Source organism: Chaetodon trifascialis, chromosome 15 (genome assembly GCF_039877785.1).
Source record: "Chaetodon trifascialis isolate fChaTrf1 chromosome 15, fChaTrf1.hap1, whole genome shotgun sequence".
Classification (NCBI taxonomy): domain Eukaryota; kingdom Metazoa; phylum Chordata; class Actinopteri; order Chaetodontiformes; family Chaetodontidae; genus Chaetodon; species Chaetodon trifascialis.
Window position 1 is genome coordinate 5,093,959 of NC_092070.1, and position 27,957 is coordinate 5,121,915.

The 27,957-nt window shown below is 41.6% G+C and overlaps 3 protein-coding genes across 3 annotated transcripts in view; 1 reads left to right on the plus strand and 2 right to left on the minus strand.

The window, feature by feature from the left end:
* syt5a (synaptotagmin Va) overlaps positions 1-27,957 on the plus strand; it is an 86,305-nt gene that overhangs the window by 44,455 nt on the left and 13,893 nt on the right. The window lies entirely within an intron of this gene.
* LOC139343136 (GATA zinc finger domain-containing protein 12-like) lies at positions 8,922-15,435 on the minus strand. Its single transcript, XM_070980611.1, has 8 exons — positions 15,198-15,435; positions 13,808-13,874; positions 13,637-13,702; positions 12,760-12,810; positions 12,577-12,660; positions 12,292-12,436; positions 12,133-12,144; positions 8,922-9,118 (listed from the first exon to the last, which is right to left on the minus strand). Exons 2-8 carry the CDS (start codon positions 13,844-13,846, stop codon positions 8,922-8,924), a joined length of 594 nt encoding a protein of 197 aa, XP_070836712.1. The 5' UTR covers positions 13,847-13,874; positions 15,198-15,435.
* Positions 26,836-27,957, minus strand: part of cpt1a2b (carnitine palmitoyltransferase 1A2b) — a 32,277-nt gene continuing 31,155 nt past the window's right edge. The window contains exon 19 of the mRNA XM_070980804.1: positions 26,836-27,834. Coding sequence (XP_070836905.1) covers positions 27,706-27,834 — 129 coding nt within the window. The 3' untranslated portion in view covers positions 26,836-27,705. The remainder of the gene's footprint in view (positions 27,835-27,957) is intronic.

The window sequence follows — 27,957 nt, forward strand, 5'->3', positions numbered from 1 at the left end:
TGTTTTGTTGAAACTCAGCTGTATGTTCTGTATGTCTGATATGTTTACATAAATATGTGATTTTACAGGACTGTGCAGAAATGTGTGGTTTCACTGCTGGAAAATCAACATGCCTGTAAATTGTACAGATAGCAATGGGTGCTGGCACTACACATCAACTCAGGGAAAATCATGTGTACGAGCTCATGTCTCTCCCACTTACAGTGACTTATTTGAGTCTGATGCCCAGAAAACTTTATGAGCTGCTCTATTTGAGAACAGATCCACTGGAAGCAGGCAGCATAGCACGGCAGGGAGTTTCACAAGCTGATTATTAAGCTAAATAGTTATTTCATTATGAGCAGCCCCTTTTGCTACATTATTACACACGAAACTGCATATAGCTTCAGGTAAGCATCATTTTACTGCATGTGCATGTCTCTCCCCCAGCTGCAGTGCATGTATTCATAAACTACTTCTGACCTCTTTCTTATTTAAAAAAGTGCAAGAAATTGAAACAGTTCCAAATCCACACAATGGACTAAATGTGAGGTAGTGTTTGACCTTTTCAGATTAAGATAATGCAAAGACAATTCATTTGCGCAGGTACAGGACACTCAAAGACAGATTTGAAATCACTTCATGTAAACTGAAGCCACCCTGAACTCAAAGAAATTAGCATCAGACTCTGCAGTACAGCTCAGCTCTCCAGAGGGTCAGGTTTTAGTGTCTTTCAGCATGTTGTTTTGATTTTAAGGGCCGCATCTTTACTGTTTTGATTCAGTCTCCTGACTCTCATCAGTGTAGTGTCCAGACACAGGCAGCTGTTTTCAGCTAAAAGCTCTGATAAACCCATTGTACACTGCTTGCCCAGCACCAAACAGCAGACATCCAATGAGTGATTACCTGGTGAACATGGTAGAACACTGAGCCACTAAAGAGACAAAAATTTACATCAGGAGACCAGAGCACAGATAATAAGAGACCAAAAATTGGACCGACAACGTGTTAATAAGAAACTGTCAGCTGGCATGTTTCCCTTATTTTAAGAGGTAATAAAACCTTGAATAGATGTGCACAGTGCCCTTGCTCTCAGAAGTGCAATGTCTGACCGCAAACAATTTGACAATTTGGAACACAATAGTGTTGTTATCTGAAAAAAGACAGTTGTTAAGTACTGTTTGTAATTGTAAGGGGGAAATGTATGACCACCAACAAGCAACATCAGAATAGAATGGCTTTATTTGTAAGCAATGTCAGGTTTTATGCACATTTTAAAAGTACGATGTTGAGAATCTTAACATTTCTGACATGTACTGCAGCACAGAGCAAAGGAGGGGAGCTCAGTACGCTGAGGTGAATGGGCCTGACGAAACACTCACTTTCACCTGGACAGGGTCAATATGTGTGCTATCAGAATAGTTTGAAAGAAGCTACAATCACATAACAATTCCGCACAAAGTATAACCAAGTTTGACCACTGGTACGAATGCATCACTTCACATTGTTACAAAATACATACATTTCAAAACTGCCACAGGCATTAAATAGTACAAACAGAGACCTGGCACAGCTTACATGTTCTGGTTCCTATTCACAACATGACGCAGAAATATGCTGCCAAAATGAAAAACACTCTTCCAAAGTCAACTTTGGTCTCATGGAACAGTTGTGAGGGGTGATGAGTTCAACCTCAGTGGATTGCACTCAGGAAGCGAGCAAACTGAAATGACTTTTTAGAAATTTAGTAACTCCTTTATGATTTGTGACCTTACCTGTAGGCTCCACCCATCGAGATTTATCCCAGCCAGTGAGATTTGGGCTGTCTCCAGTTCAGCTCTGCCTCCTCAACATTCTCATATTTCAGTCTATATATTATCATTCATGACTAAGTAGTCAGTATAAGTGCATTAATCATAGCTATGTGCATAAAACCACAGCACACACCCACAGGCACATGGTGACGATTCAGTCTGTTAAAAAAACCATAAATAACCCAGATGAATTAGAAAAAATGTATAAAAGCGAGGCAACACACTTCCTAAACGGCTAAACATATTCAATGACTGCAAAAAAGCACAAGACGAGCAGGCAGGACTGTAAGTCTGACAGTATTCTGAACATAATGAGGGGCAGATGGGATGTAACAAAAATTGAAAAAATATTTTACCATTATTAAATATTATTTTCAGCTATCATTGTCATGTGTCAGCAGGCTGACGTTGAAAATGTTGAGGGCAGAAACGTATATATTTCTCCTGGCAACTCAACTAAAGACGCATTTCTGTTTCTTTGATGGATGACCAGCATTTCAACTTTATCTTCATCATCAAAAGAAAAAAAAAAAGCATTAAGCACAAGTGCTTGTTTGGGTCTGATGCCCAGAGAACTTCATCAGCTGCTCTGTCCAGCTGTTACAGAAAGGAAAACTGGTGTCACACAGTCAGCACTTTTCTAAAACAAAAAAACAAAAACAGAAACAAAAACTGAAAATGGCTCAGTGAGGAGAAAGCTGATTGGACTGAGTAGTCATTTCTACAGCTAAATAAGCCTTGAGCATTTCTTCCTTCTCTTCTTGTGCAGTTGAAGAGCCTGCTTTAGTTGAACTGCACTGAACAGCAGGCTGAGATGGGAGTGAGGAAGAAGCTAGTGAGTAAACACACCTTATTAATGTGGACATTAAAGCTGTAATGTTTGTTATTTATACCTGATATACAAACTGGTATAGAAGGTTAATGTAACACAGAAACTGGATGCACATTTACTCCCTCCTCACTGAGAAACACAGACGGGCCGGTCAGGTATTATCTGTCCTGGTTACTTATGCAAGCGTTGCCTCTATGTCACATCACATCACCTTCTCCATGCATCAAAAACAACATAACATCAGTAGTAGTATACCACACTCAACAGCGGGTGTATTTTACAAATGTTGCTGCAAACAGATGTACACACCTGTGGGAGCTCTGCCAGCTTTGCTGCTCTGATGTCATCCTATAGTTACCTGTCTGTCTACCAAAAGACAAACTGATAAGGCCTGTACCGTGTTCTTTCGTGATTCTAATATCAATTTGGGTGGCTAATACTCATTCAGGTGATTATATCCTATCGCCCTCTCTGTTGTCTGTGGAAAAAACAAACCCCCTGATTAATAGTCTTGTTTCTGGTGGGTCATATTTGTCACAGGAGACAAATTTCTCAATATTTGATGCAGACAAGGAGCTCAGTACTCTAATCTTTGACTTCATTTCACTTTGGTAATGCATTAGTCCACCTTGATGAGAGACTGCAGCGTGGATGAATGAGCTGACACGCTGCAGCTCTTTCACTCTCACTCCTCTTCCTGTCTGAAGTGAAGCTTCATCTTAGAGTTCATGCTGTCTAATGCGGGCCCCGAGGTATGCAAACCACAGTCATCCAGCTCTTCAGTAGGGTCGTTAAAGTAGAGTATTGTTTCCAACAGAGTCATCTTTGCTCATATGAACTGAATGATGGAGTTACACTCAGGGGGCTGTATGACAGAGAGAGAGAGAGAGAGAGAGAGAGAGAGAGAGAGAGAGAGAGAGAGAGAGAGAGAGAGAGAGATAAGTGTCTATCCATTGACAAGACTAGGAGTCTATCGCCATGCTAATGTGTTGCAAGTAAAGGATAAGATAAGACAAAACTGATCCCACGCCAGGGAAATTAAGTGGTACAGCCAGCAAGTACTAAAAAAAGGCACAAACAGTGGCATAGAAGGATAAAGATGTCACCATTTCCACCATCTTAGTGTTGCATGTTAGTGTGCTAGCATCTGCTAATTAGCACTAAAGTGTAGACATGTACTACACTCAGGGATCACCAAGCTCATTTGGATATATTGTGTGGGAACTGTCAATATTTGTACTACATTTTGTGCCAGCCAGTCCATCCGGTGTGTGTGTGTGTGTGTGTGTGTGTGTGTGTGTGTGTGTGTGTGTGTGTGTGTGTGTGTGTGTGTGTGTGTGTGTGTGTGTGTGTGTGTGTGTGTGTGGGGCGGGCACTGTAAGCTGTGCAGCACTGGCACACAAGACACAATTACTGACCAAATAATTGACTTACTAACAAACACTTATGGCACTTATCTTAAGCAAAATGCAAAGATTGAATACATTAAGGAATATTAAGCATAAGATAATTAGCACCAAACAATGACCCAGATTAAGGTGAAAGGGTCGCTGTTAGTGTCAAATCCACTCTGCAGCTCTGCAGGTCTACACAGACTGTAGTAAACTTCAGGCCCACGTTAGAGATTCCTCCAGCATCTAGCAGCTACAGACACAGATATCTTTTTTGTTTGGAATTGTTGGATCAAACTATAGGTAAAGGTCCAAAACCCTGGGCAATGCGGCGTGTGTGTCTGTGTATGAAAGTCCAGATATCACATTCTGCATTTCTAATTACCTGCATTAAATGTGAGGTCTCTACTTCATTCCCACTTCTAGATGCCTGCAGTGCGTTTGACTGAAAGAGAGGGAACATCAGTTTAGTTCAGATGAACGTGTTTCACCACAGGAAAAGAAGGTTTGGACAGGTTGGTTGTATGGTCTGATCACTTAAATATGACCACGGTCAGTCTCAAAGGTACTTAGCATTACTTTAATATCTATAGCACTGCAACAACCCTGCAGCAGTTCAGAGTCACTCACAAAAGGTTATGACACAAGTTAAAAAATTCAAATACAGAACAAAACAGAAATGACGCAAACGGGATGTTTTTATATTCTTTTGTTCGTTTTTGCAGTTTGTGTGTATTATTGACACTTCTTCCCACCATGATGTTTGCTTTCATTTCCGTCCTTCAAGACAGTCATTGTTTCACGATTAATGTGTGTCATGACAGTGTTAGAATTAGCTTGTAGAAACTTCACTTGATCGTTATCAGAGGTTGGGAACATGAAGTATTAGATGAAGCTTTAAGGTTCAATTTCTTTTCAAGTGTTGGTGCAGAAAAGTTAATCCACCAGATTATATAAAGGGCTCTCTTCCATTGTTAGTGAATGACACAACTTTGCCAAAAATCAGCTCTGGGTCATGATGACTCCTGTTATTGAGCCTTTGACGTTCATTGTTTCATGATGAAAATTAGTACCATACATACATACATACAACCTAAAAATGGCTGAAGTTGACCAACAATCCTTTACAAACTAGCATCCAAATTCAATATCGCTTTTGGAAGATTTTGGAAAAACCAGTGTCTAAAAGAAATCCTGGAACCCTTAAAGACAGATTCCCTGCATCATCAGTATGGATTTGGTAAAAAATCATTCAACTTCTTTGGCACTTTTAGAACTTACTGATAGAATACATAGACCCTTCAATAACAGTGAGCATGCGACAGGTGTGTTTTCAGACCTGTTGAGAGCATTTGATAGTGTTCACCATTCAAAAATGAACAGTAACTATGGTCGTAACAGACCACAATATGTTTCTATGGCCATTAATTAATGGTCAAATTAAACTTCATATTCATGATGAAGAAATAAAGTTTCATCAACATGTTTTTTAGGGATTCTGATTGCTGATAAACTGTCTTGAAGAGTTTATTTGCAGTAAGGTCATTAAATCTTTTGTGATAATGAGAAGTATTTTTATACATAATGCATGTTTTGTGGCATTGTATTGCAGCGTCATTTATCTGTATTGAACATACTGTTTTATTGTATGGGCAAGCTTTTTTTTTCCAACTTATCTGCACCAAATTTAGCTGCTGCAGAAACTGTTTATTATTAGATTTAGTCTTTTTCCAAAGCTGTCGTACTGAGTGCATCTCTCTTTTTTGAACTGCAGTTGTCGACTATTTTTGACATGAACATGCTTCAAATCTATTAATTTCTCTTTAAAGTCACATATCAGAAGTCAGAGTTACCTTAGTTTTACATATTATTTTGTTAATAATTCACAATTCCATCATTCCAAGTAGAGTTTTTTTCTGTGATCAGGGAAAAGAACGCTCGACAGCAGACCTCTTCCCTGCTAGTCTGTTAATAATTCATTGCACTTAATGTGTTTTATTTGACTGTGACCACGTTTTGGACTTGGCCCAGTGACAGAGGTGGTTAAATATCATTTCCTCATTTTATCTTTACCCCCTGTGGTAAGATCAGTCATGCTGTTCATGTTTCAGGGTAAGAAGATCAGATACAGAGCAGCTTCATACAGTAAATCATCAGTTAGAATAGCATGACTCAACTAGCATGACTAAGCAAAAGTGATTGTTGCTCATAACATCAATACTGGAGGACTACCAGGAAGACTGACTCCTACTATGAAGAAAGAGTGGGAGTCAGGTTGAAAAGTATCTACAAGTACCTTCAACTCTGACATTGGCTGAGCTTCTGATGAGGCTCCATTCGACACACAGACTCCACTCTGAAAAGGAAATTAAAACACATTTGTTGCCATGCTGTGTAGATTGCTTTTTGCACCATGAACAAGGTTTCATTTATTTATTCAAAGCACTGATTAACTGTAACTAATCTGTAGTCACATCTCTCCTAAAACTTTTTGTTGGTGGCTCGATCTGCTAAATCACTTACTGCCTGCCCCTCAGTGCAGCAAGGTGAGAAGTTAAAACACAGGAAGCCAGCAAGGGCAAGATTTCCAAGGGACGTTAAGTAACTGTTTAAACAATCGAGGAGCTTCCACTGGGAAAGTGCAACATGCGCTCCAAAATGCTCTTGGGGCTACACTCCACAAGCGAGGCTCCTGAACTAGCTGTCGCCTGAACACCATTACCATCAAGTAACAGACATGATTTTACTCTCACTCACCGACTCTATGCATTCTTGTCTCCTCTGAGGGCGCAGGTAAAGGTAAAGAGCCAGAGGCACGACCAGATGGAAGACCGCAGATATAATTAATAATATCCTCAGGGTTAAGATTTCTGGTTAAGGAGAGATCAGAGACAACTTCTGTTAATGCCAGCAAACCAATAAAACTGCTTCTACACTATGACAGTACATCATTTGACAACATGACTTCAGTTAGCAGAGAAACAGGGTAAGTACAATAATTAACAAGGTGAGACCAGAGCTCAGAGGCTGCTGCTGGGTAATGTTAAAGGCTCCAGGCTAGTATTAGGGCACCACAAAAAACAACTTATACAAATAAATGGACCATATATATAAAGCAATGTACATTAGTTTTAGCCCTGCTGACTTCATAAGAGCAACCTATATATACTTGTCTAATGCTGTCAAGGCAAATATGGCTTGCCAGCTCACCTGCTGACCTTTAAAAGATCATAAATGATAAATAAAAAGAACTTTCTCTGAATCTTTTCCATATTTGGCATTTGGCAAACAGCACCAGATGACCACAAAAGCGGCTCTTGTGCAGCACTACTAAATTTAATCTCCTCTGAGTGAGCAGTAATTCACCATCCTGTCTGATCATGGTGTTTCTACATAGCCAAGCTAACTATACGCTGCCACGCACCAACCATATTCATATCAACTCAAATGTGCAAATTTTAATGAGGGAAAAAAGGTTACCTGTGTTCTTTTCTTGTCTTTTTTCTTCTGCATTATTATTGTCTATGGGGAGACAAAAAAACAAACAAACAAAAACAATATCAGTGCACTGTACTGTAAGTACAAACTTACAGTGTAAGGCAGGGATACCAATGCTTAGTTACTTCTTTTTACATCCTGCCTGCGTTTACAACACATGCTGCCATTTGTTACATGACTTATCTTGACCAGTATGGACCATGAGGCAGTAAAAGGCAGTAAAAACATGCTATATCTAAACATGGGTATGGGAGTCCGCCCACTACAGCACTCTCGTAACATCTCGCAAATAATGACAAGACTAACAACAAGTCATTTCTGAACAAAATCCTGCTCAGCTCACATGAGCAGACTTGGAGTTTATCTTTGTTTGGAAAGTGAAAATCTTTGGTTTTTGGACTGTTGGTCAGACACATCATTCAGCAGTCTGAAGACACAGTTTTTACATTTCATAGATTGAACTCTCTGACATATTTGTATTGACTCAAATGTATATTTCAGTTGAGTGAAAAAGCTTACCTGTGTCATCCTTGAAATGCAATGTTTGGCCTTTGGAAAGATAAAAGAAACTTTTCATTATAGATGCAAACATGCAGTGTATGACAGATTACTGTTGTACTTTTTCTGACTGATATAAACCTCATCAACCCAGGAATTTTAGTTTGTTTGAGATCCCCTCAGTTTTATTCAAAGATAAGCAAACAATATTAAATCTAGGGATTTCTTGGGTGGCCCTCTAGAAAAACTGTGAAAGCTGAAAACAGTATGTATAAAAAGTACAAGGAGCAAGCAAGTCTCAGTCTAGTATCCCATCCGCTCTGACTGCATGCAGCCGCCTGCTGTCAGAGGCAGGGCCCATGCAGCTACAAATGTTGTTTCAACCACTAGAAAACCATGGATTCATATATGCATATTAAATGCAGTACATGCACATAGAATGCTGCTTCATGAATGGAAATGGCTTTGTGACTTGTTGGTTATCTCAAAGCGACAGAGGGGAAACATAAAAGAGCATTATCAGTCTAACACCATGGTCACACACCATTTAATTATCATTAATTGTTTATGGTTTGATTGAATCAGTTTGGTATGGTCTGGGTTTATTTAACCAGTGAGGTAGGAAAGTTGACCAGACATGCACTTCCACACCTGATAAAGAGCTATGCACAGCTGCTTCTGCATGGAAAGCATCCAGGACTGTCAAACAGTGGTAAAATTATTATTATGGTCGTCTGCAACTGAATGTACTTTCAGCACTAACTCAGCGCGCAAGCTAAACTCTTGAAAGGAACTACGTTTGAGGTTTTCTGATAGATGATTTCAATTTAAAAAAAAATCAGTTAACCATGAATGAGTCTTTCCAGTGGCCATATAATGCTCCATTGACATAGCTTACCATTGGCTCCGCTACCTGCACACTGTGCGACTGTTGTTGGTGATGGCGGCAGTGACGCTGCTTTTAGTGGCAGTGCGGTTGTTGTTGCTGGCGCTGTTGGTGGCAACACTGTTGTTGCTGCTGTTGTTCTTTCTGGCGGTGTTGTTGTCGGTGGCAGTGTTGTTGTTGGTGTTGTTGTTGGTGTTGTTGTTGGTGGTGGTGGTGTTGTCTGATCAAAAACTGCAGGCAGGCCGTCAGTCAGTCAGTGATAGCATCTTACAGTATGAGGCAGAACTAACAATGTTTGTAGACTTGGGAAAATTAAATGCAGTAGTCAAAGGTACAGGAAACTCAAAAATGCCAGCTGAGTTTTCTCCAAGTGAAGTGTTAACTGGATATACACACGTGATGCATGTGTAATGCTAAACAGCATTGTTAGATTAACTCATCCCGCTCTCTGTCAGTGGAAAATATGGAACACACAGGGTGAAATAAAAAGCTTGTTTTGTCACTCATGGGTTGTTGAGTCACTTTGTTGTACGTGATGGATCAGTTCTGTAACTGAGTGTCACGACAGCAAGCTATGCTCCATGGCTCTGTTGTTTCTGTGATGTTCATCTCCATGTAAATGTAAATTGTGAAAGTTTGTTAAAGGAGGCAACAGTCTGTATAAAATCACAAGCCTATGTTTTATAAGAGATTAAATGAAATGTGTGTGAAGGTACCTCTGACATAATCAGTAAGAAAAATATAATAAATCCAAACCAAACAGTTCAGCTAAGAACCCCTTCCCTCACACTTCTTCTTCTTTTTTTCCTATGCGAGTACACTGAGTGCAATGTTTTAACTGAGACAAGCTCCCTGTGTGTGCACACATACTTGGCCAATAAAGCCAAATCTGATTCTGATTCTGAAATTAACAATTTTCTGGGCTCTCCTGTTGCAATGATGTCTAGAGGTCGGCAAGTATTTTGATCAACCATCCGTATTCATCATCGACCGTAAATATTGCCATGTTCTTTCATCTGTGTTTTAAAGCCGTGAATTTAGCTGCTGAACTTTTTAAAGAGGATTCCTAGGGGTTGCGAGCATGTTAGCATGCTGGTGTTAGCATTTCGCTTGATTTTTTTATTTGATGTTTTCACATGAATAGCTGCACACAGATATGGGAGAACCAAGGATCTACCTACAGGTACAAATAAAGTAACATGAAGTGCAATTCTAAATCAAGTTTCCTGCCCCTTTAATGCAACATTTAAAGTTGCACTGAAAATAGTATTGTCAATGTAAGCCAGAGGATGCACTGCTTAATATATATACACACATACACATGTCGACATACCATATATGCATTATGTAAATCATATGTATATATATCAGTGTGTGTTTATGTGTACATATATGCATGTCTGTATATAAATATATACACACACACACACACACACACACACACACACACACACACACACACACACACACACACACACACACACACACACACACACACACACACACACACACACACATATGTGTGTTATAAAAGACTGAAACATCCCATTATTCACTCAAGTCTTCAGACACTTTGTTATGACACTCACAGCTGAGCTCTGGTGCATCCTACCTCTATCATTGGTCCTTGAGATGCTTGTATGTCAGAGTGAAAAGTCATGAGGTCCAGAAAATTGTCTGTAGACCTTTGATGTAGGATTGTGTCAAGGCACAGATCTGGGGAAGGATACAAGAATATTTCTGCAGCATCGGAGGTGTTGAGGAGCATGACAGCCTCCATCGTTCTCAAATGGTTTGGAATCACCAGCGGTCTCCCTAGATCTGGCCATCCAGGCAAACTGAGCAATCAGGGATGAAGGGCTTTGGTCAGACAGGTAACCAAGAAGCTAAAGGTCACTGTGACTGAGATCCAGATCCAGAGCTCCTTTGTGGGGATGGTTGAAACTTATAGAAGGACAACCATCAGTGCAGCGCTCCAACAATCAGGCTTTTATGGTAGAGTGACAAGACAGAAGCCATTGCTCATGAAAAGGCACATGACAGCCAGAATGACTCTCAGACCATGAGAAGTGAAACCTGTGTGGCATAATTCCCAACAGCATGTGTGGAGGAAGCCAGGCACTGAGCGTCACCTCATTAATACCATGCCTGCAGTCCAACACGGTGGCGGCAGCGTCGTGCTGTGGGGATGTTTTTCTGCTCCAGGCACTGTGAGACTCATCAGGATGGAGGCAAAGATGGATGCAGAAAAATACAGAGCAATCAGAGTGAAAGCTTTTTCCAGAGTGCTCAGGTTCTCAGGCTGGACTGAAAGTTTACATTTCAACAAGACAACGACCCAAAGAAAACACAGGAGTGGCTTCAGGAAGACTGCGAAAGTCCTGGAGTGGCTCTGCCAAAGTCTGGACCTGAACTTAACAAGGCATTTCCGGTGAAAATGGCCGACACTCCCCATCCAACCTGATTGAACTTGAACAATTCTACCAAGAAGAATGGGAGAAACTTCCAAAACAAAGGTGTGCCACGCCTGTGCGATCATTTCTGAGAAGACTTGAGGCTGTCACTGCTGCCAAAGCTGCTTTAACCAAGTACTGAGTGAAGTGTCTGAATACTTACTGTATGGGATATTGCAGTCTTTTATTAGTCCATTTTTATTAATAAAAACTCTTTGCTTTGACATTGTGGAGTGTTGTGTGTAGATTGATGAGAAAGACGTGAACTGAATCCATTTTAAGATGAAAATGCAACAAAGTGTGTGGTTTTAAATGAGACAATATTCCCCACAAAACTCATGACTTAATAATCAAACAGTCAGAGCAAAGATCACGCTGATGGTTACATATGTATCCATGGTTTCCTGAGTGATCAGACTCGGTACATTTGGAATATGGAGGTGGTTTGGGAACAGCGAGCATAATTTCTGGGATGGCATGCTGATGGGACAGCATCACCTAACACTTAAACACTTCTAAACAAAGGGTGTGACTTACCAGGGCAGGGTCTTTCTGAATAGAGCTCACATGTAGTCTCTAAAAAAGAATCAATAATTCAATATCACTGACGGTCATTAACATATGTATATGAGTCAATAAAAACACCTGATAGAACAGAAATGTTCTGGTGCCTGCACAAACACGTCTGTCTAGGCAGGCACATGGAGACACACACTTTTCAACATGTGCATCACAGACCACACACTAACACTCACACTCACAATGCAGCATGTGCACTCACCGTATTCACAGCCTGTGATGCAAGAAAAACAGAAAAGCAAACAGTGAGTTTTGCAGTTTTAACAGCACTTCAATTTAGCACTTAATGGACAGACAGTTTTTCACATCAGTTCACAGTTTGAGTCAAATGTCTCAGTTCACTGCAGCGTGAGTATTTTACCTCCAGCACCATCTGTAATATCTGTATGAGTGATACCTTTAGGAGTGAGGTTCGAAGCTTTGGCTGTCAGGCACATGAAGTGATAGAAAGGGACAGTCTGAGAAGTGTCCCCCTCACACTTCTCACTGATGTTCTGTAGCTCGACCTGGGATGGGAAAGAAATACAACAATTCATAAGCTTGGCCCTTGGAAGAGTGAGAAAGTCACAATCCAAAAAAGGAAAAACAAACATGAAGGTGAAGAGGTGATGGAAATGGCAGTAAAAAGCTGGCGCTGTTCACTCACCGTTCTTTCAAAGCACTGATACAGTATGTAACATAGCTTTCCTCTCTGCAGGCACTCTCTCTCTACAGTGCATTCCACTATGTCCTGTATTTGGAAGAGCACACTTTGTCAGACGCAACGCAGGCCAGACCTTGTTGAATAAAATGCATCAACATTCGTATGCAATCTGTTCCAGGAAGTTACCTGTGAATGCTTCGTTTTGACGAGGGAGATGGTTTCTGTCAGATTTTTTGCCTTGAAAGTGGAACAGAGACGTGGACAAACAGAAGATTTGACTGTCAATTTTCATCATTATTATAATTGTTCTGTTCCTGATCACAGTGCTGCAGAAAGGTTACCAGGGGTCCATAGAGGGTTCCAAAAGGGTTCCAAGAGGGTTGCCGATTATTCACAGCTTCATCTAGTTTGATTGCTTCAATGATTTTACAGTGGTCACAGTTTTACTGCACAGTCTTGACCCTTCTAACTGTTTCAGAAAGTAAGAAAGTTTTCAGAAAGTGTTCTTTAAAGCAGCTGAGGTCAGCAGTGTACTGGCCATCTGACATACTGGGACAACACACAAGAGACAGGGTTTGAGTAGTAAGTAAGTAGTAATTAGTAGTAATTTTAAGCTAAACAATGATCTTTTCCAAAACTTTAACAAGTAGTTTTGGTGCCTACATTTAGCCTTGGCTACCAACTACAAAAAAGAACAAGAAACTAAACAACTTCAGCTGAAATGAAGCAGCTTGGGGCTGAATGCCACAGACACGCTGTGTGGAGAGGAAAGCACTGTGAGACGGGGCAACAAACCGTTGGTTTGGATCTTTGATATATGGAAAAATATTATGCTACTTTTAAGGGTGTAGAGCTGTTTCAGACAAGCCACTCTGTGTAGAATTTGTCAGATACATTTAATGTTGTTGTACCTCCTAATTAAAAACTATTCAGACATATAAAGCTCTGAAAACATAAGCTCAGAGGAAGATACATTATTGCCTTAACATTTTCATTTTGCTGGTGTCCTACAAATGCAACAATTAAACAACTGACCACTGAATTAAAAATAAAAAACTCGTACCCATGAATCTATGTCGAAGTAGTCGTAACAGTCCTCTTTTGACAGGTTGATCTTGCTTAGGAACACCTAGCAGAAAGCACGTCAAATATGCATCATCAGTTACACCGTACCGTAATGCACGTATACCAGCTGATAGTGTTTCTAAATGTAAACCTTTATTTATTCACTTACGAAGAGAAACAGGTGGGTCACATATCTCCACGATGTCATGCTGCCACCGTGACCATCTAGACTCACACAAGAGAAGGAGAAAACACAGGAAAGTTGAATTAACGGCAATATTTGGGTGCGTTGTTGGGTCTGTCACGAACCTGATCTCAAACAGTAGCAATGACAATAGACAGGGACTGCTCATAATGACATCAAATAACAAAAGAATCCATCAAACCATCGAGTGACTGCTCATGATCTGTGTAATGGGGGTTTGATGGATCAGGACACTCTCATCAACAAAGAAATTATCTATCCATTATTTATCCTATGATCTAAGAGGACAAATGGACCCATGCCAGGAAATCCATTTTGTTTCACCACAAATGGGTTTCCTAAATGACATGGCACCACCATGAGTCACTACGTTTTCACCAAAAGCACTCCAGTCGTCAAATTCATGCACACAATTCCAGCAAAAAAAATCTGCCTGGGTTCAGTCTGAACTTGCCTTTGGACTTCTGAACTGCCGTGTGCCTGCATACATTAGAGACCTACTACAGCTCCACACCACCCTCTGGGCTTCCTGCTTGTCCCTCACTCCAGACTGCGTCTTAGAAGGTGTGGCTTTTACTGTGGTCTTTTACTTTGAAGCAGTGAATGCAGTACAAAGCTAACATGTCACAGAAAGAATTCAGAGGACACACAAGCAGAAACACATGTTTCCAAACTGCCACACATATAACCTGTTTATTACTATTCCTCTTCTATTCAAACTCATTTTACTGCACAAAGTGAAGAACTGACAGGATTATATTTCATTGTGACTGTACCTGACATGATTACATGTCATAAACCTGATTTCTCACAAATTTCTGTGATGAAATGTGTCCAAAATGAAACATTTTGCCAAATTTTCTTAATACATGGGCAGATATTTTTTTTTTACTGTAAATCCTCTGCAATATTCGCCATATAAGCCAAAAGGATTTCACAAATGTTGCTTCAGATGTGAGGGGACATACTGATTTACAAGCTCTGGGTCACCTCTCAATCCAAATGCAGGAATGTTGAGAAGGAAGAAAGGAAAGGAGGGAGGCAAGAACATAAATACCCGCAAAATAGCAAAACAAAGCTCTGGCAAAGCGGCTGGCTGGACCTGATCAAGCTGATAGACTGAAATATAATAAGATAACGTGGTTTCCCCCTCTATCTCCATATGTTCTCACAGGCGTTCCAGAGGAGCGCGCGCGCGCGCGCACTCACTCACACACACACACACACACACACACACACACACACACACACACACACACACACACACACACACACACACACACACACACAAAAAAAAAACATTTCCTCCTGAGATATTCCCTGGTGACTATGAGGAACTCAAGATTTGTGTCACCTGTCCCTCCTGCACACACGGCAGCCCTGGCAGCTCTGCAGACCTCAGGAGACAAAGCGCGTCAGAGACATTCAGAGAGCGACTGCGCGTCGGAGTGGTCTTATCCTTCAAGAGTCCAGCAGCTCACGGACGGTCACAGAGGAGTGAAAGCAGCCCGGACACACGCTGAATGAAAAGCCATATGCTGGTAGTGACTAGGCATTAAAAGCTCCACCGTGCTGTGCGGTAGCTCCGGTCCTGGCACTCGCTGTCCTTGTGAAACTTTACTTTCACTTTCTACCCTTTCACACGCCAGCCCCCCCCCCCCCCCCTTTTTTTGACATTCTGATCTCATCCGAATTTCCAAACGAGGCGCCGCGTCACCACAAACACATCGAACTGAACTGTGGCTGGGTGATTGAATGGGCCCTATTCATCAACTTTTGTCTCACTATCGAGGAGACATCCTCATTTAGAGAGTTAGACGTTAGAATACAGGATAGCATACTGTGAAGTCAGTGATAAATGCGAAGTAGCTACAACTAAATATCAAATAAAAAGATACAAGAGTACACTGAAGAAAGTATAACCAAGCCGTCCTTCATCCAATGCGTTTTTTTTCATTCACGTAATTAGAAAGAACGACAATAAAAAATCTAGACTTTCTGGTTTGAAGCCTGGGCTAAATTATTATTATTGATTAAAATGTAAATATGATTAATTCACTGTACGTACAATCTTCACTTTCTATCAGTGTCTACGCTTTACGTTGCCAGGGTAACGCGCATGCGCAGTTGGTCCACACGGTCAACGGAGTTGAAGAAACAGCGCATATTGATGAAGGTACGTACTCCGCCATTTTTCTCAGCGGAAAAATCAACACGGAGCACATTGAAATGTCGGTTGGTTGCAGATGACGTGACGTCACTCTTGTCACGTCATCCCATGTCTCTCCTTTTAGTTTTCAACAATGGGTTCTAACAGCTGAAAGTAAAGCATCTGAAAATGCACTCTGATGTTCTCTCCCAATATTCAGTTTATGATCACAACATATGATGAACAAAGTACTGACCAAATTAAAATCTGGTTCAGGAGTGTTCCATGTACTGGCAGTTTTAGTCTACAACAATTAGAACATCTGAAAGTCCAACTATAACAGCAAAGGAAAAAATCAGTCAGGCAAAGCAAAAGAGCGAAGAAAGTGTTTAAAGCAAATTTGGAAGTTTTTGATTGTTGACTCACTGAAGCCAATATCAGGGACAGAAAACAAAAGGTAGGGAAAGCTACACTAATGTCTGCGTCTCAGCACCTCAAACTAGATCCTGATCTGGACTCAGCTCTGCCCAGAAGACAGCCAACACCAGCTGCAGACCCAGGAGGAGACCTCCACCTTATGTTAGCAAGTATTGTGCACCGCACAACCCCTCCTCATGGGACATGCACAACACATGACATGGCACCATTTTCAGTTCAACAGACTACACCCCTCGCTCAGACTCTGTGTTGGTTGCACCGATGGTTGAAGTAGCAGGAGGAGACGGAAACCCTCAGCTAATCTTCAGACAATGGACATACAACGCCATGAAAGAATCTGCCACTTACCTCCCCTCAGTCCAGGATGGGGAAGATGAGTTTGCAACACAACTGGACACTTTGTCAACGATTCAGACCCTCTACCAATGAACTGCAATGGCTGCTCATGGTCCAAATGGGGAATAAATGGGCAAAGTGGTCTGAAATTTCCCCATAGAAGATCAAAGATTGGTTCACCCGACATGGCCAATGAAGTGACTGAGCTCTGTGATAGAATCAGAACAGCTTCCCTCTAAGACTGGGTATGGGAAAGATATCAGCTTGCAAACGGGGGGAAAATGAGACCGTGTCTGATTATCTCAACCAACTCACAGAGGTCTACAACAAACACAGTGGGGTCCAAAGGCCAACTGCCATGGGGGGGCCAACCCAGTTACCCCATGGGAGGCTCGCCTATGAGACTGCTTCATTAATGGCATCAAGTCAGAAATCAGTTAGAGGGTTAAACATACTGTCTGACATGGGACTATGGCAATCTTGAGACATCTAAAAGACATGCCATACATGCAGAGAATTTCCTGACAGAAAAGAAGAAAGGAATGCACAGCAGACAGACAAATTGCACATGGCACAACTCACAGCACTTGAATACCAAAACGGAAGAAGAGGACTTTGACGCGAGTCCGGCGGCGGCTGAGGAAGTTACAACAGAAGACGGGGGCAGGCCGTGGGGCACCTGGTGCTTGTTTTACGTGTGAAATAATGGGGCATTGGGCTTAAGACTGTCCAAAAAACAAGGAAGTCGAGAATGGGCCCGGGGCCAATTGACTAGGGGTAGAGCAGAGGGCAGTGACGGACTCATCTGGTTATGACACACAGGCTGAGACAGCACATCACTCCACACAGCAGATAAGCAAAAATGCAAAAGACAGCAGAAATAGACACACCCCATGAGCAACAACTTATCTCACAAGCCATTCAACATCTGGAGTCTACACAAAAAAATTGATAAAAAAATTCATAAATTTCACACACAAGGCATACAAGAAAATGCCAAAATACACACTCATAGTTGAGGGACAAAACATCACTTTTTTGGTAGACTCAGGTGCCACAGAATCAGTTATCATTCAGAAAGATATCAGCCCAACCCCAAAACTAAGCGGCAGGTATGCAGAGACTGGGGGCGTATCAGGCACTCCCATAGAAGTATACAACCCCAATCTGATGTCAGGATAATGATGAGGGGAAGCTTAAACATTCATTTCTGCTGTCAAGACACTGTCCTGTAAATCTGTTTAGAGATTTAATGTATCAGCTAGGCATTGTTTTGTTTTCCACTCCCCAAGGTATTGTTGTGACAAACAAATTCCTTTGTCAGATATCGTGGGGAAGACCTAATGTATGCTTATCAGTGGAAGATTCCAGACACTGCACCCAACTGTGTCAACACACTGATACAAGAGGCAAAGGCACTCACTACAGACCCACACACTGACATCATGACCTCACAAAACCTGCACTGCACTTCTTACATCTCTCAGGGAGCAGACAGTGAGTTTGAGGACACATGGTATCGGACATATCAGGACAGGCACACACTTGAACTAAACTGGTTATACTGGACACACAATCAATGTGCTGTGTCAGTAACTCTGTCTAAACCATCTTCTCAAAGTCTGTTCAGGGTACCACACTCCGACCCCCATGTTTCACTGGTCAAACCCAAAAATAAAAGATGGAAGGACTTGGGACCTTGGATAAAAGCAAGCAATGAGGCCTCTGGGTGGGGAAAAACATCCTGATGGGGATTTCCACCTGCATCTAAAGGTGCACCGAAAAAGGTTTTTTGCTGTAGTAACAGTGGTAGGGACTGTTAAGCTCACTCCAGAAACAGAATTCCAAACAGACACAGGAGTAAAAGATTTTGATTCATTCTTCGGCAGTCACACTTTCATAAAAGATATCTCTGAAATTCCTGAGTTAAATGAGGTACCATCATGTTTGTGGGCAAAATGCAAATATGATGTAGGACTGATTAAAAGGTGCCGAACCGTTTGTGATCACACCAAAATCCTCATACAGGCCATGCAAAAATCAATATCCTTTGAAAGAAGACGCAGTTGAGGGTATCAAACCAGTGTTTGAATCCCTCATTGAAGCAGGAGTAATCATTCCATGTGAAAAATCTCCTGTACGATCACCAGTCTTTCCTGTAAAGAAAATCAGGGATGCTGGACAACCTGATGAGTGGAGATTTGTACAGGATATGCAAGCAGTAAATGCAGCAGTCCACACACATGCACCAAATGTACCAAATCCACATACAGTCCTCTCTCAAGTTCCATCTGATAGTAAATGGTTCTCCGTTGCTGACCTCACAAATGCATTTTTCAGTATCCCAGCAGATTAATACAGCCAATTTTGGTTTGCATGTCTATTTGAATCCAAAATGTACACTTTCTTGCGGCTCTGTCAAGGTTACACTGAATCTCCAACCATTTTTAATGCAGCCTTAAAAGACAACCTAGATTCACTCAACTTACCAGCTGGCAGTGTTCTTTTGCAATATGTGGATGACTTCATGATTTGCTCTCCCACAAAAGAAGCGTGTGTACAAAACACACTTGCTCTCCTGAACGAGCTAGCTGATAATGTCATAGTGCAGACAGTGGATCCCAAGCTATACAGAAATTGAGGCACAACCAGCAAAACTTGACTCGGTTGCTGCAGGACTCCCTACATGTCTCAGAACTGTGGCAGCAGCTGAAAAAGCTCTGATAGCATCACGTGACATTGTAGGCTATGCTGATCTCAATCTAGTGGTCCCACATGCTGTTTCAGTGATTTTGCTTGAACAGAAAACCTCTCACCTGTCAACAGCAAGGTGGCTCAGTGTTCTTAACCCTGCAACCTTTCTCCCTTCAACAGATGATGGACAACCACACGACTGCATGGCAGTCATAACTGAAGCTTGCTCCCCCAGGCCTGATCTGCAGTATACACCTTTGCAGAATGCCGACTTGAAACTGTTTGGACGGGCCTCGAGAAATGCAACAACCACAACAACAACAACGTGTGCCACTAAGTGTGCTCATCCACCACTACAAAAACCTTTTCATCACTTACAAATGGACTTCACTGAGCTAACACCTAGCAAAGGAAATAAATACTTGTTGACATGTTTTCCTAATGGGTGGAGGTGTTTCTCACCTCTAAACGAGATTCAGCAGCTGTAGCGAAAGCTTTAATCAGAGAAATAATTCCCAGATGGGGAATTCCAGGTAAGATCTTGTCTGACAATGGTACACTTTTCATGAGCATGGCCCTGAAGAGTGTCGATGAGTATTTTGGCATTGAAATGAGGCAACATTGTGCTCATCTGGCAAGCGGCGGGACTGTTGAGAGAGAGAATGGTACATTGAAAAGCAAGTTGGCTAAATGTTGTGAGGAAACTGGTTTAACTCGGACAAAAGCACTACCGATTGTTTTGATGCACATGAGAGTTAGGGTCAGAAGTAGAAACAGCCTCAGCCCATTTGAAATCCTCTTTGCAGGGCCAATGAATACAGGGATTGTACGGACTAAGGGGCAACGTCCCCATACCAGCCAGTGTGAAGATGAAATGTTACGTTATTGTGCAAACCTGTCTTCTGTGCTTTCTGATATCCACAAACAGGCCAAGGACACCCTGCCAAAAGCCATGGAGCAACAACTACACAACCTAGAATCAGCTGATTTGGTCGTAGTGAAGGATCTGAGGAGAAAGAACTGGAAAGTAAGCGGGTGTTACGGACCTTTCCAAATCCTCCTCACCACGGAAACAGCAGTGAAAGTCGCAGAACGGGCCACCAAGATGCACGCCAGCCACTGCAAATGCGTTCCTGAGAACATGGACGAGACACCATCAAGCGTGCTGAGCATCACTAAGTGAATCAACGTTCTCTCTGACCTTGTGTTTGCGAGGGAGAGAGGGGTGTGGATAACAATGAGATGATACGTTTGTCAAACTCACGAAGAGGCAGCGGGGTAAGCTGAGGTGCCACACCTGATGCGATGATGCCAACAAATTTACAGTGGCACTGGAGGAGTGACAGATGTAGAGGAATTAGCAGCATATTCCCGCTCACTGTCACCATTGCCCTGCTACTGCTCCTGCAACAAGGCACATCTCAGCCAACCAATAACAGAGGTGCAAAAACTAAAACAGCAGCTGCAGAACATACAACTGCAGGAGGAGTGACTTGCTGCCTGAGTCTACTCGCTCCCCGCTGAGGCTTGAGGAAAATTCCTGGTACGCTGTAGTACTATCAACAACCAGAAGGGTTACAAACAACAGTTGCTATGTCTGCACTCAACTTCCTCACGGAGTGGGGGCCGCAATACCTGTGACGCAACGACCACTGACCCTAGGCGTCATGGTAGCCTTCACCCTGGGGGTTTCCCTGCAGAATAGCACTGTGGCAGACCTGACTGAGAACATTGACATGTGCAACATCAGCATCACCAATTATGGGGGTGCAATGGCCAGATTCTGGAACATGACACAGGTGACACAACGAGAGGTTCAATCCAATCAATCTATCATGACAACAAACCCCACCCAACAACAAAGAACTGTCTGTTTAACTAGGAAATGCTTCACTGAGCAAGAGCACTTCCTGGGGATATCATGGTGCAAGCAGACAGTCATGGCCACCTGCGGGGCAGTATGGGGAAACGGTAACACAACCTCATGCAAACACAGAACACCATACATTGCTTCTTCGAACCTGACAGGCACTGTTAGCTTGACCTGCCCACGCAACGACAATCCTATGCTTCTGCTACCCTCTGGTGATGGCTATGGATCACTGAGAGAGTGTGTGTGGGTATGTGGACAACATGTGTACCAATCTCTAAGTCCCGGATGGTGTGGTACCTGCTATATTGCAAAGCTGATATAAATGTGGCACTGCAAAACAGGTTGGCAATGGATATGATGTTTGCCAGACAAGGAGGGATCTGCCATATTATACGTACTGACTGCTGCACTTACATTCCAGACATTACAGACAACATGACTCATGTTGTCTCACTCCTCAATGACCTGCTGCACGAAGAGTGGACCAAGGACTTTGAGAAATGGAGTCTGTGGTCCTCGCTGACTGAGGGAGGTTGGACTGTGACACTGCTGACTTGTTTTCCTGACAGTATTTATGGTTTTAATCTGTTGTGCTATATCTTGCACCAAAACTTTAGTCACGCCACCAGTCAAATCCTCTACAGGACAGTTCACGATTCAGTCGAAAGATTATTCCTCTCTGGACTGGATTCCACCCTATGTTGCCCTTCAAGTTTGTTGACACCACTGTTTAATCTGAAATATTGCTTAGCGATTGATGATTAGGCATTTTTGTGTTCAATGATTGAGTATAGTTTCATTAGTGGTTTGTGAGCATAATACGATCAAATGGGGGAATGTAATGGGATTTCTTATTATTCATCTTTTCTGTTCCTCAATTGTGAATCAAATCATTTCATCTTCTCTTTACTCAGTCGTAAGCATTCACTACCAAAGCCAAATGATTAACTATGTCATTTGATTAGGTGTATGTATGTGTTATTCTGCTGACCACGACACCACGTATGTACTCATCTACTGATTAAGGTAACATCCTGCACGATCAAAGCTGCTGACTGACCATTGTCCAACAACACATTATGACGTGCCTATTGTGCTCCGTCTCCACAGGTGCACATCTGATGCCCATGACACTGATTAAGGCACAAGATAAACGGGGTGAGCTCTCTCCTACCTGTTTCTGGATTGTCCTGAATTTTTGCCATTTTTGTGATTCTTACAAGTGTGAGTATTTGCTACACCATCCCCTCGCCTCGTGAGTTTACTAATGTCTTTTCATGAACTGCCATTTTTAGTGTGCTTATGTGTTTCAGTTGCCTGCCTGCCACGTCAGCGTGTGCCTTGCCTCTGATCCGTTTCAACGTTTCCCTTAGTTTGTCACATGATGTTTTGTTAATGCTGGTTGTTGTATGTTGTACCTTTCATAATTTAAAAAAAAAAAAAAAAAAATGCATGTTGATGTGTGCCAAATCATTGATCAAATGCAAACATTTTACTGAAAAAAAAAACAAAAACAAAAAACCTAAGTAATTAAAGTGATATAAACTGCAATGAAAACTAATTGCTCCAATTGCAAAAACGGTATAATTTGACTTAAATCTAGGTTTAATTAATTAGGTTTATTTTACATTCTGTCAATGTAAACGTTATTCCATTACACATTGCTATACAAAAGACCAAAGCAGATAAGGCAGATGAAATAAGGAAAAGACAATAAAATGAACTGAACAAGATTAAAATATATAGAAATGAAAACAGCGTAAATAAAACTTGTATCAAATATTTCCAAAAGCTTTTAAAAAATGTTTGAAGATGAGATTTAAAAGAAGCCAGAGACTTAGTGTGTCAGAGTTCAGTATGCAGAAAGCTTCATTGTGTGGGGCTAGTAGCCAGATCACTCTTTGACACAGTAACCTGGGAGTAACCAGCAGGGCTCCATCCATGCAGCTTAATGGTCAAGAGGGCACATACTAGGTCAACAGATCGAGAAAATGTAACTGGGAGCAAGGCAGTTTAAGGCCTTTAAAAGTAAGCAATTTAATTTTGAAATCAAGTTGACATCTAAAGGGAGCCAGTGCACGGAAGCAACCACAGGGGTGATGTGATGGTGCCTTCTTGTTCCAGTAATGAGTCGAGCTGCAGCGTTCTGTGCCAACTGAAGATGGTGGAGTGTCAATTGAGGAGAAATTTCAATTTTAGACATTAACTTGAGCTGGAAAGAAACATGACTGAACAACAGTTATGACTTAATCATCAAAACAGAGCTTAGCATCAAATATTGTTCCTAGATCATTAGCAGTCTGCGTAATATTATTTCAGAGGCCATCAAAATTAGCACCATGTAATAATGCTGCACAATGACAGCATGTATAACTGAGAGTCGTCTGCATAGAAATGGTTCAAAGTTTGCTTTTGCTTGACAGTTATGTAACCAATGAATTACTTCATGGATAAACAAAGGACAAAATGCAGATGCGCTGTTGGGTCAGAGAGTATTTTATTTCACATGACACACCATCACCACGTATAAAAGGCCTTCACAATTGACATTTATATAAGTTTTAGAATGAAAAAGAAAAACATAGCAATAATAAACACTGTTTGGAGTGTTAAGTCAGTAAACTTGGGATAGAATATAACACAAAACTACCCACAAATTCATCAAATATTTTCAAGCATCACTATTAACCAAGAGTAAAAACAGCAGTTTTAAAGGTTACACAGAAATAAACATTAAAAAGCATCCCAAAATCAAAAAAGTAAGAAAAGACTGTGCTAATCTTAATTTTAACCTTTAGTTCAAACACAAAGCAAACTGTGAACCTGCTGCTAAATGCTAGCTCTGCTGCTTTTTGAGGGGGTAGACTGAGGCACATAATCAGTTTGACTGGCTGAGGCGTAAAGTGAAAACGGATTAATTAATGAGGATTAAATAACATCTGTACCGCATTTGATGCACTTAAAAGAAGCTCTTATCCAAACTGCAACAACAACATGATCTTAAATCTACCACCATTATTAGAAGCCCTTGTTAAAGAGACCAAGTGACTCCATTGCTTCCCCTAGAAGATTTGCCAAAACATACAGGATATCATGTAAGTATGGAAGGCATTAGAGAAGGAAAACAAATAGTCTGACCTCTGTGTGATCGGGACAATGCGATGCAACCCTGATTTCATTTTTTTGTGATTAGCTATAAACAAAATTCATGTTAAAAATGGTTGTTATTTTCAGTAGACTGTGGAGGTAATATAGTACAATAAAAGGAAAAGAAAGCCAGAAATAATCCCCAGCATACTATTCTGAGCTTTCACACAGAGAAACTGTTAGAAAAGTCATGAGTTGACAGTGGCTGTGCCACAGAGCGATCAGAAAAATAGCTGCTCTGGCAGTCAACAGTTTGGGAAATGGTCTGCTAAATGTTGAACCTGAGTCAGAAACTGAAGCCACTGTGGTCCGCCGTTATAAAAGTTTTAAGCCAAAAATCTCTCTAAAAAGAGTTCTCATACAGATAGAGCACAGTTATAAAACATGAGCAGAAATGTGGTGGAGGGTTAACGCAACTTTCACAAAACCAGGCACTTTATAGCCAACGTTCTGTTCGAGTCAGTGAATATGTGGAAAATAGGAATGGCTCTGAAATATATCAGTGACAGATGAGTTAATGAGAACACGTCCTGACGATGAGAACAGTAACTAACTGAGCTGCTCTACTACATTCTTCTTAACAAACAGAGAAGACAGTTCAACAAGAAATGTTACACAGCTTCCTTCAGGAAATGCATTGATTAAGAAATTGCATTGAAACTGTTTTACTGAATGAATACTTGAATTCAGGCACAAAGGTGTTTCTTAAATGCCGTAGCTTTAAAATGGGGGATGAGTTGAGGTGGTTGACACCTTACTGATCTCCTCCACTGGCCCAGAGGTGGACTGTGTCATTTTGTACCATTTGTAAATCTGAATCCTGATCAAACAGAACTTCCTGCTGTCTGTCTTTGCCCTAATGAGTGTGCTTCCTTTAAAAAGAAAGCCAAAGCAGGAACCAGTTCGCTCTTTCACTTGTTTCCCTTTCAAATGTTTGAAAAAGGTTTCCAGGACAATACAAATAACTGGTTCAGTGACAGTAAGAATAATGAAGGCAATGCTGTATACCGTATAGCACATATGAGGAGTCTACTTCTGACCATCACTTGAAATGCCTTTTATTCCCCAGCAGTAAAACAACTGTGACTGATAAGCTGAAGCATAATAATGAAAGCTCCCTTGCTTCTTTCTATCATCTCAAATGGCTATAAATAAAACTTCCAGTGACATTGTGAGTTACTTCCTGATCTCAGTGAGCCTGAAAAGATATGTTACTATTTTTACGAGGTTGTCTAATATTGAAACAGAAGTCTGAATTCATATGGAGTGACTTCAATCTATTTAATGCAAGGACTGAAACGTTCAACTGTCATTTGGTGTTCCTGTGGCTCCATTTTAAGCACAGCCCTGCTGTGTAACGCTGAGAAGAGCAGAAAGCCTTCAGCTGGCACACAAGGACCTGACTCATAACCGATAACACATGAAACAACAGTTCAAAGACATCAGGAACCACTTCCAGTTTCAAGAAACTGTGTTCAAGTTCACGCTGAACCTGATAGAGAAACAGCAGGCAGCCAGCGCTGAAATGCAGTAAAGAATCTGAATACTCTGTCCTCCACTCCCTCCTCCTCCTCCTCCTGCTGCTGCACAGCATAAAAGAAATACTCAATGAGCACAACGCTCTCACCAAAGGTGTCGTCATGAGAGCGGTCTGAGCAGGTTAAAGACGTGCTCCAAACGTGCCAGCAGTTTGCTTTAAATGTGCCCTGTGGAGTGTTTGATTAGTACTGCCAATATTTTTACAAGCCAGTCCCTGTTTTGTTTGTAGTGTGCATGCATGTGCACCAGCATGCAGGAAGGGTAATACACATTTTTGCCAGTACAGTCTTAACAATCTTAACATAAAGACTCATGGTGTCTTGGTGAGAAACACCAAATGTAAACAGACGTTTTGTTAGTTCACAAGAACTCCACAGGGCACCTTTAACTGTCACTATACCAAACTGTCGATCAGTAAGAAGGTGTCCTAATTTGAGGGAAACATTCGACACATTTATTTGGAGGTGCTGTATAAAAGCCACAGTACCATTTAGGGTGCGTTTTACCCTGATTATAAGCATTTATTTATGAACAGCAACACACTTTCTTTCATTCAACTAAGACATCAAGTAGTTAATGCTTGATTCAGGCTTTTCCAGAAATCAGGTGATGGCTAAATGCAACCCTAAACATCAACTGAAAAGGTTTCACAGTAGCCCTTTTTAAAGATGGGACTTGGGACTTTCACTGTCTTGTCCTGAACCTCCAGTCCCATTTGACACATGATGCTAAAGGACAGTAAAAAAAAAAAAAATATGGTGCTATTTTGTTGGGAGGTGTCTGAATAAGTCTTTGCTTCAGTGACGTTCTCTACATCGATCTTATCGCACTTGTTGTAGCTCCTTTTGTCCTCAGGCTTCTCTGGTTTTAAGCAATGATCTACAGCATGCTCTCTGTGACCTGCTCTCAACTGTGTCAGTTTGCCGAGCTGCACAGCATCATTTCACACTGAGGACTAACTAAAAAAACATTTCCCTTTCACTTTAATTGAGATTTAATGTCTGTAAATGCCCTCCGCCTAACACCGGGGAGATTTGTCTCTTTCCCGGCTTCATACTTGGTCACTAAGACTTCCTTCTTAAGCGGACGACCTCTGCTCCCTCTTTCTTAAAAATCACCCATCGCTGGGGTCATATTCTCAGAGAACGTAGGGATACGACACATTCTGTCTCACATGCCGTTGAGCTAATTCTCTCTGAAGTGTATGTACATGCATTGCGCTCAATAGCTGTTAAATATGTCGGTGCCTGTTCACACAGAGAGGCTCCTGAACTTTGTGGGTTTTAGATGAAGGAATGCAAATCATAACATTCAGGTGAGGCGTGGCAGCGCTCTGAAGCAGGTGTGGGTGTTTTTTTAATTAATTCTTTTTTGGAGCAGGAGGTGCCACAGATCACCTGTCAAAATCCTTACATCTTCAGTGTGCCTTGTGTCTCTGCCTGAATGGGGCCTAAAAGCTATCTCGTTGCCGTGTCTTAAAATGGAGGCAGATTTTAAAAAAGCCCCCCTGAATCAGGCTGAGACCTCCATTTGATTTTACTCATTACATTTTGTCCATTTAATGAATGCTTTTATGTCTTAAGCCACATAATGGTATACTGCCTTTAACATTACAGGTTGTCGAAGATGGGTTCTTCACGGTCTCAGCTCAGCCTGGATGTCTTGGGGGGGACATTTCTGCCATGTTCAGGCGAGCTTCTTGGCCTGAGGCTGGGCTGTGCCTTTGGCAGACGAGGAGCTTTTGGTGTCAGCAGAGAGGACAGTCATGATGTCTTGGAGCGCTTGACTTATCTGAGCTCCAAACCTGTGGGAGTCCTAGAATGGAGAAAATCAAGTATTAAAAAGGAAGGAGTTGAGACAAGCTACTGTGGTAGAGAATCAAAGCCGCAGAGAGAGAAGGAGGAAGAGCCGACAGGATGTGGACAGAGAGGAGAAGTG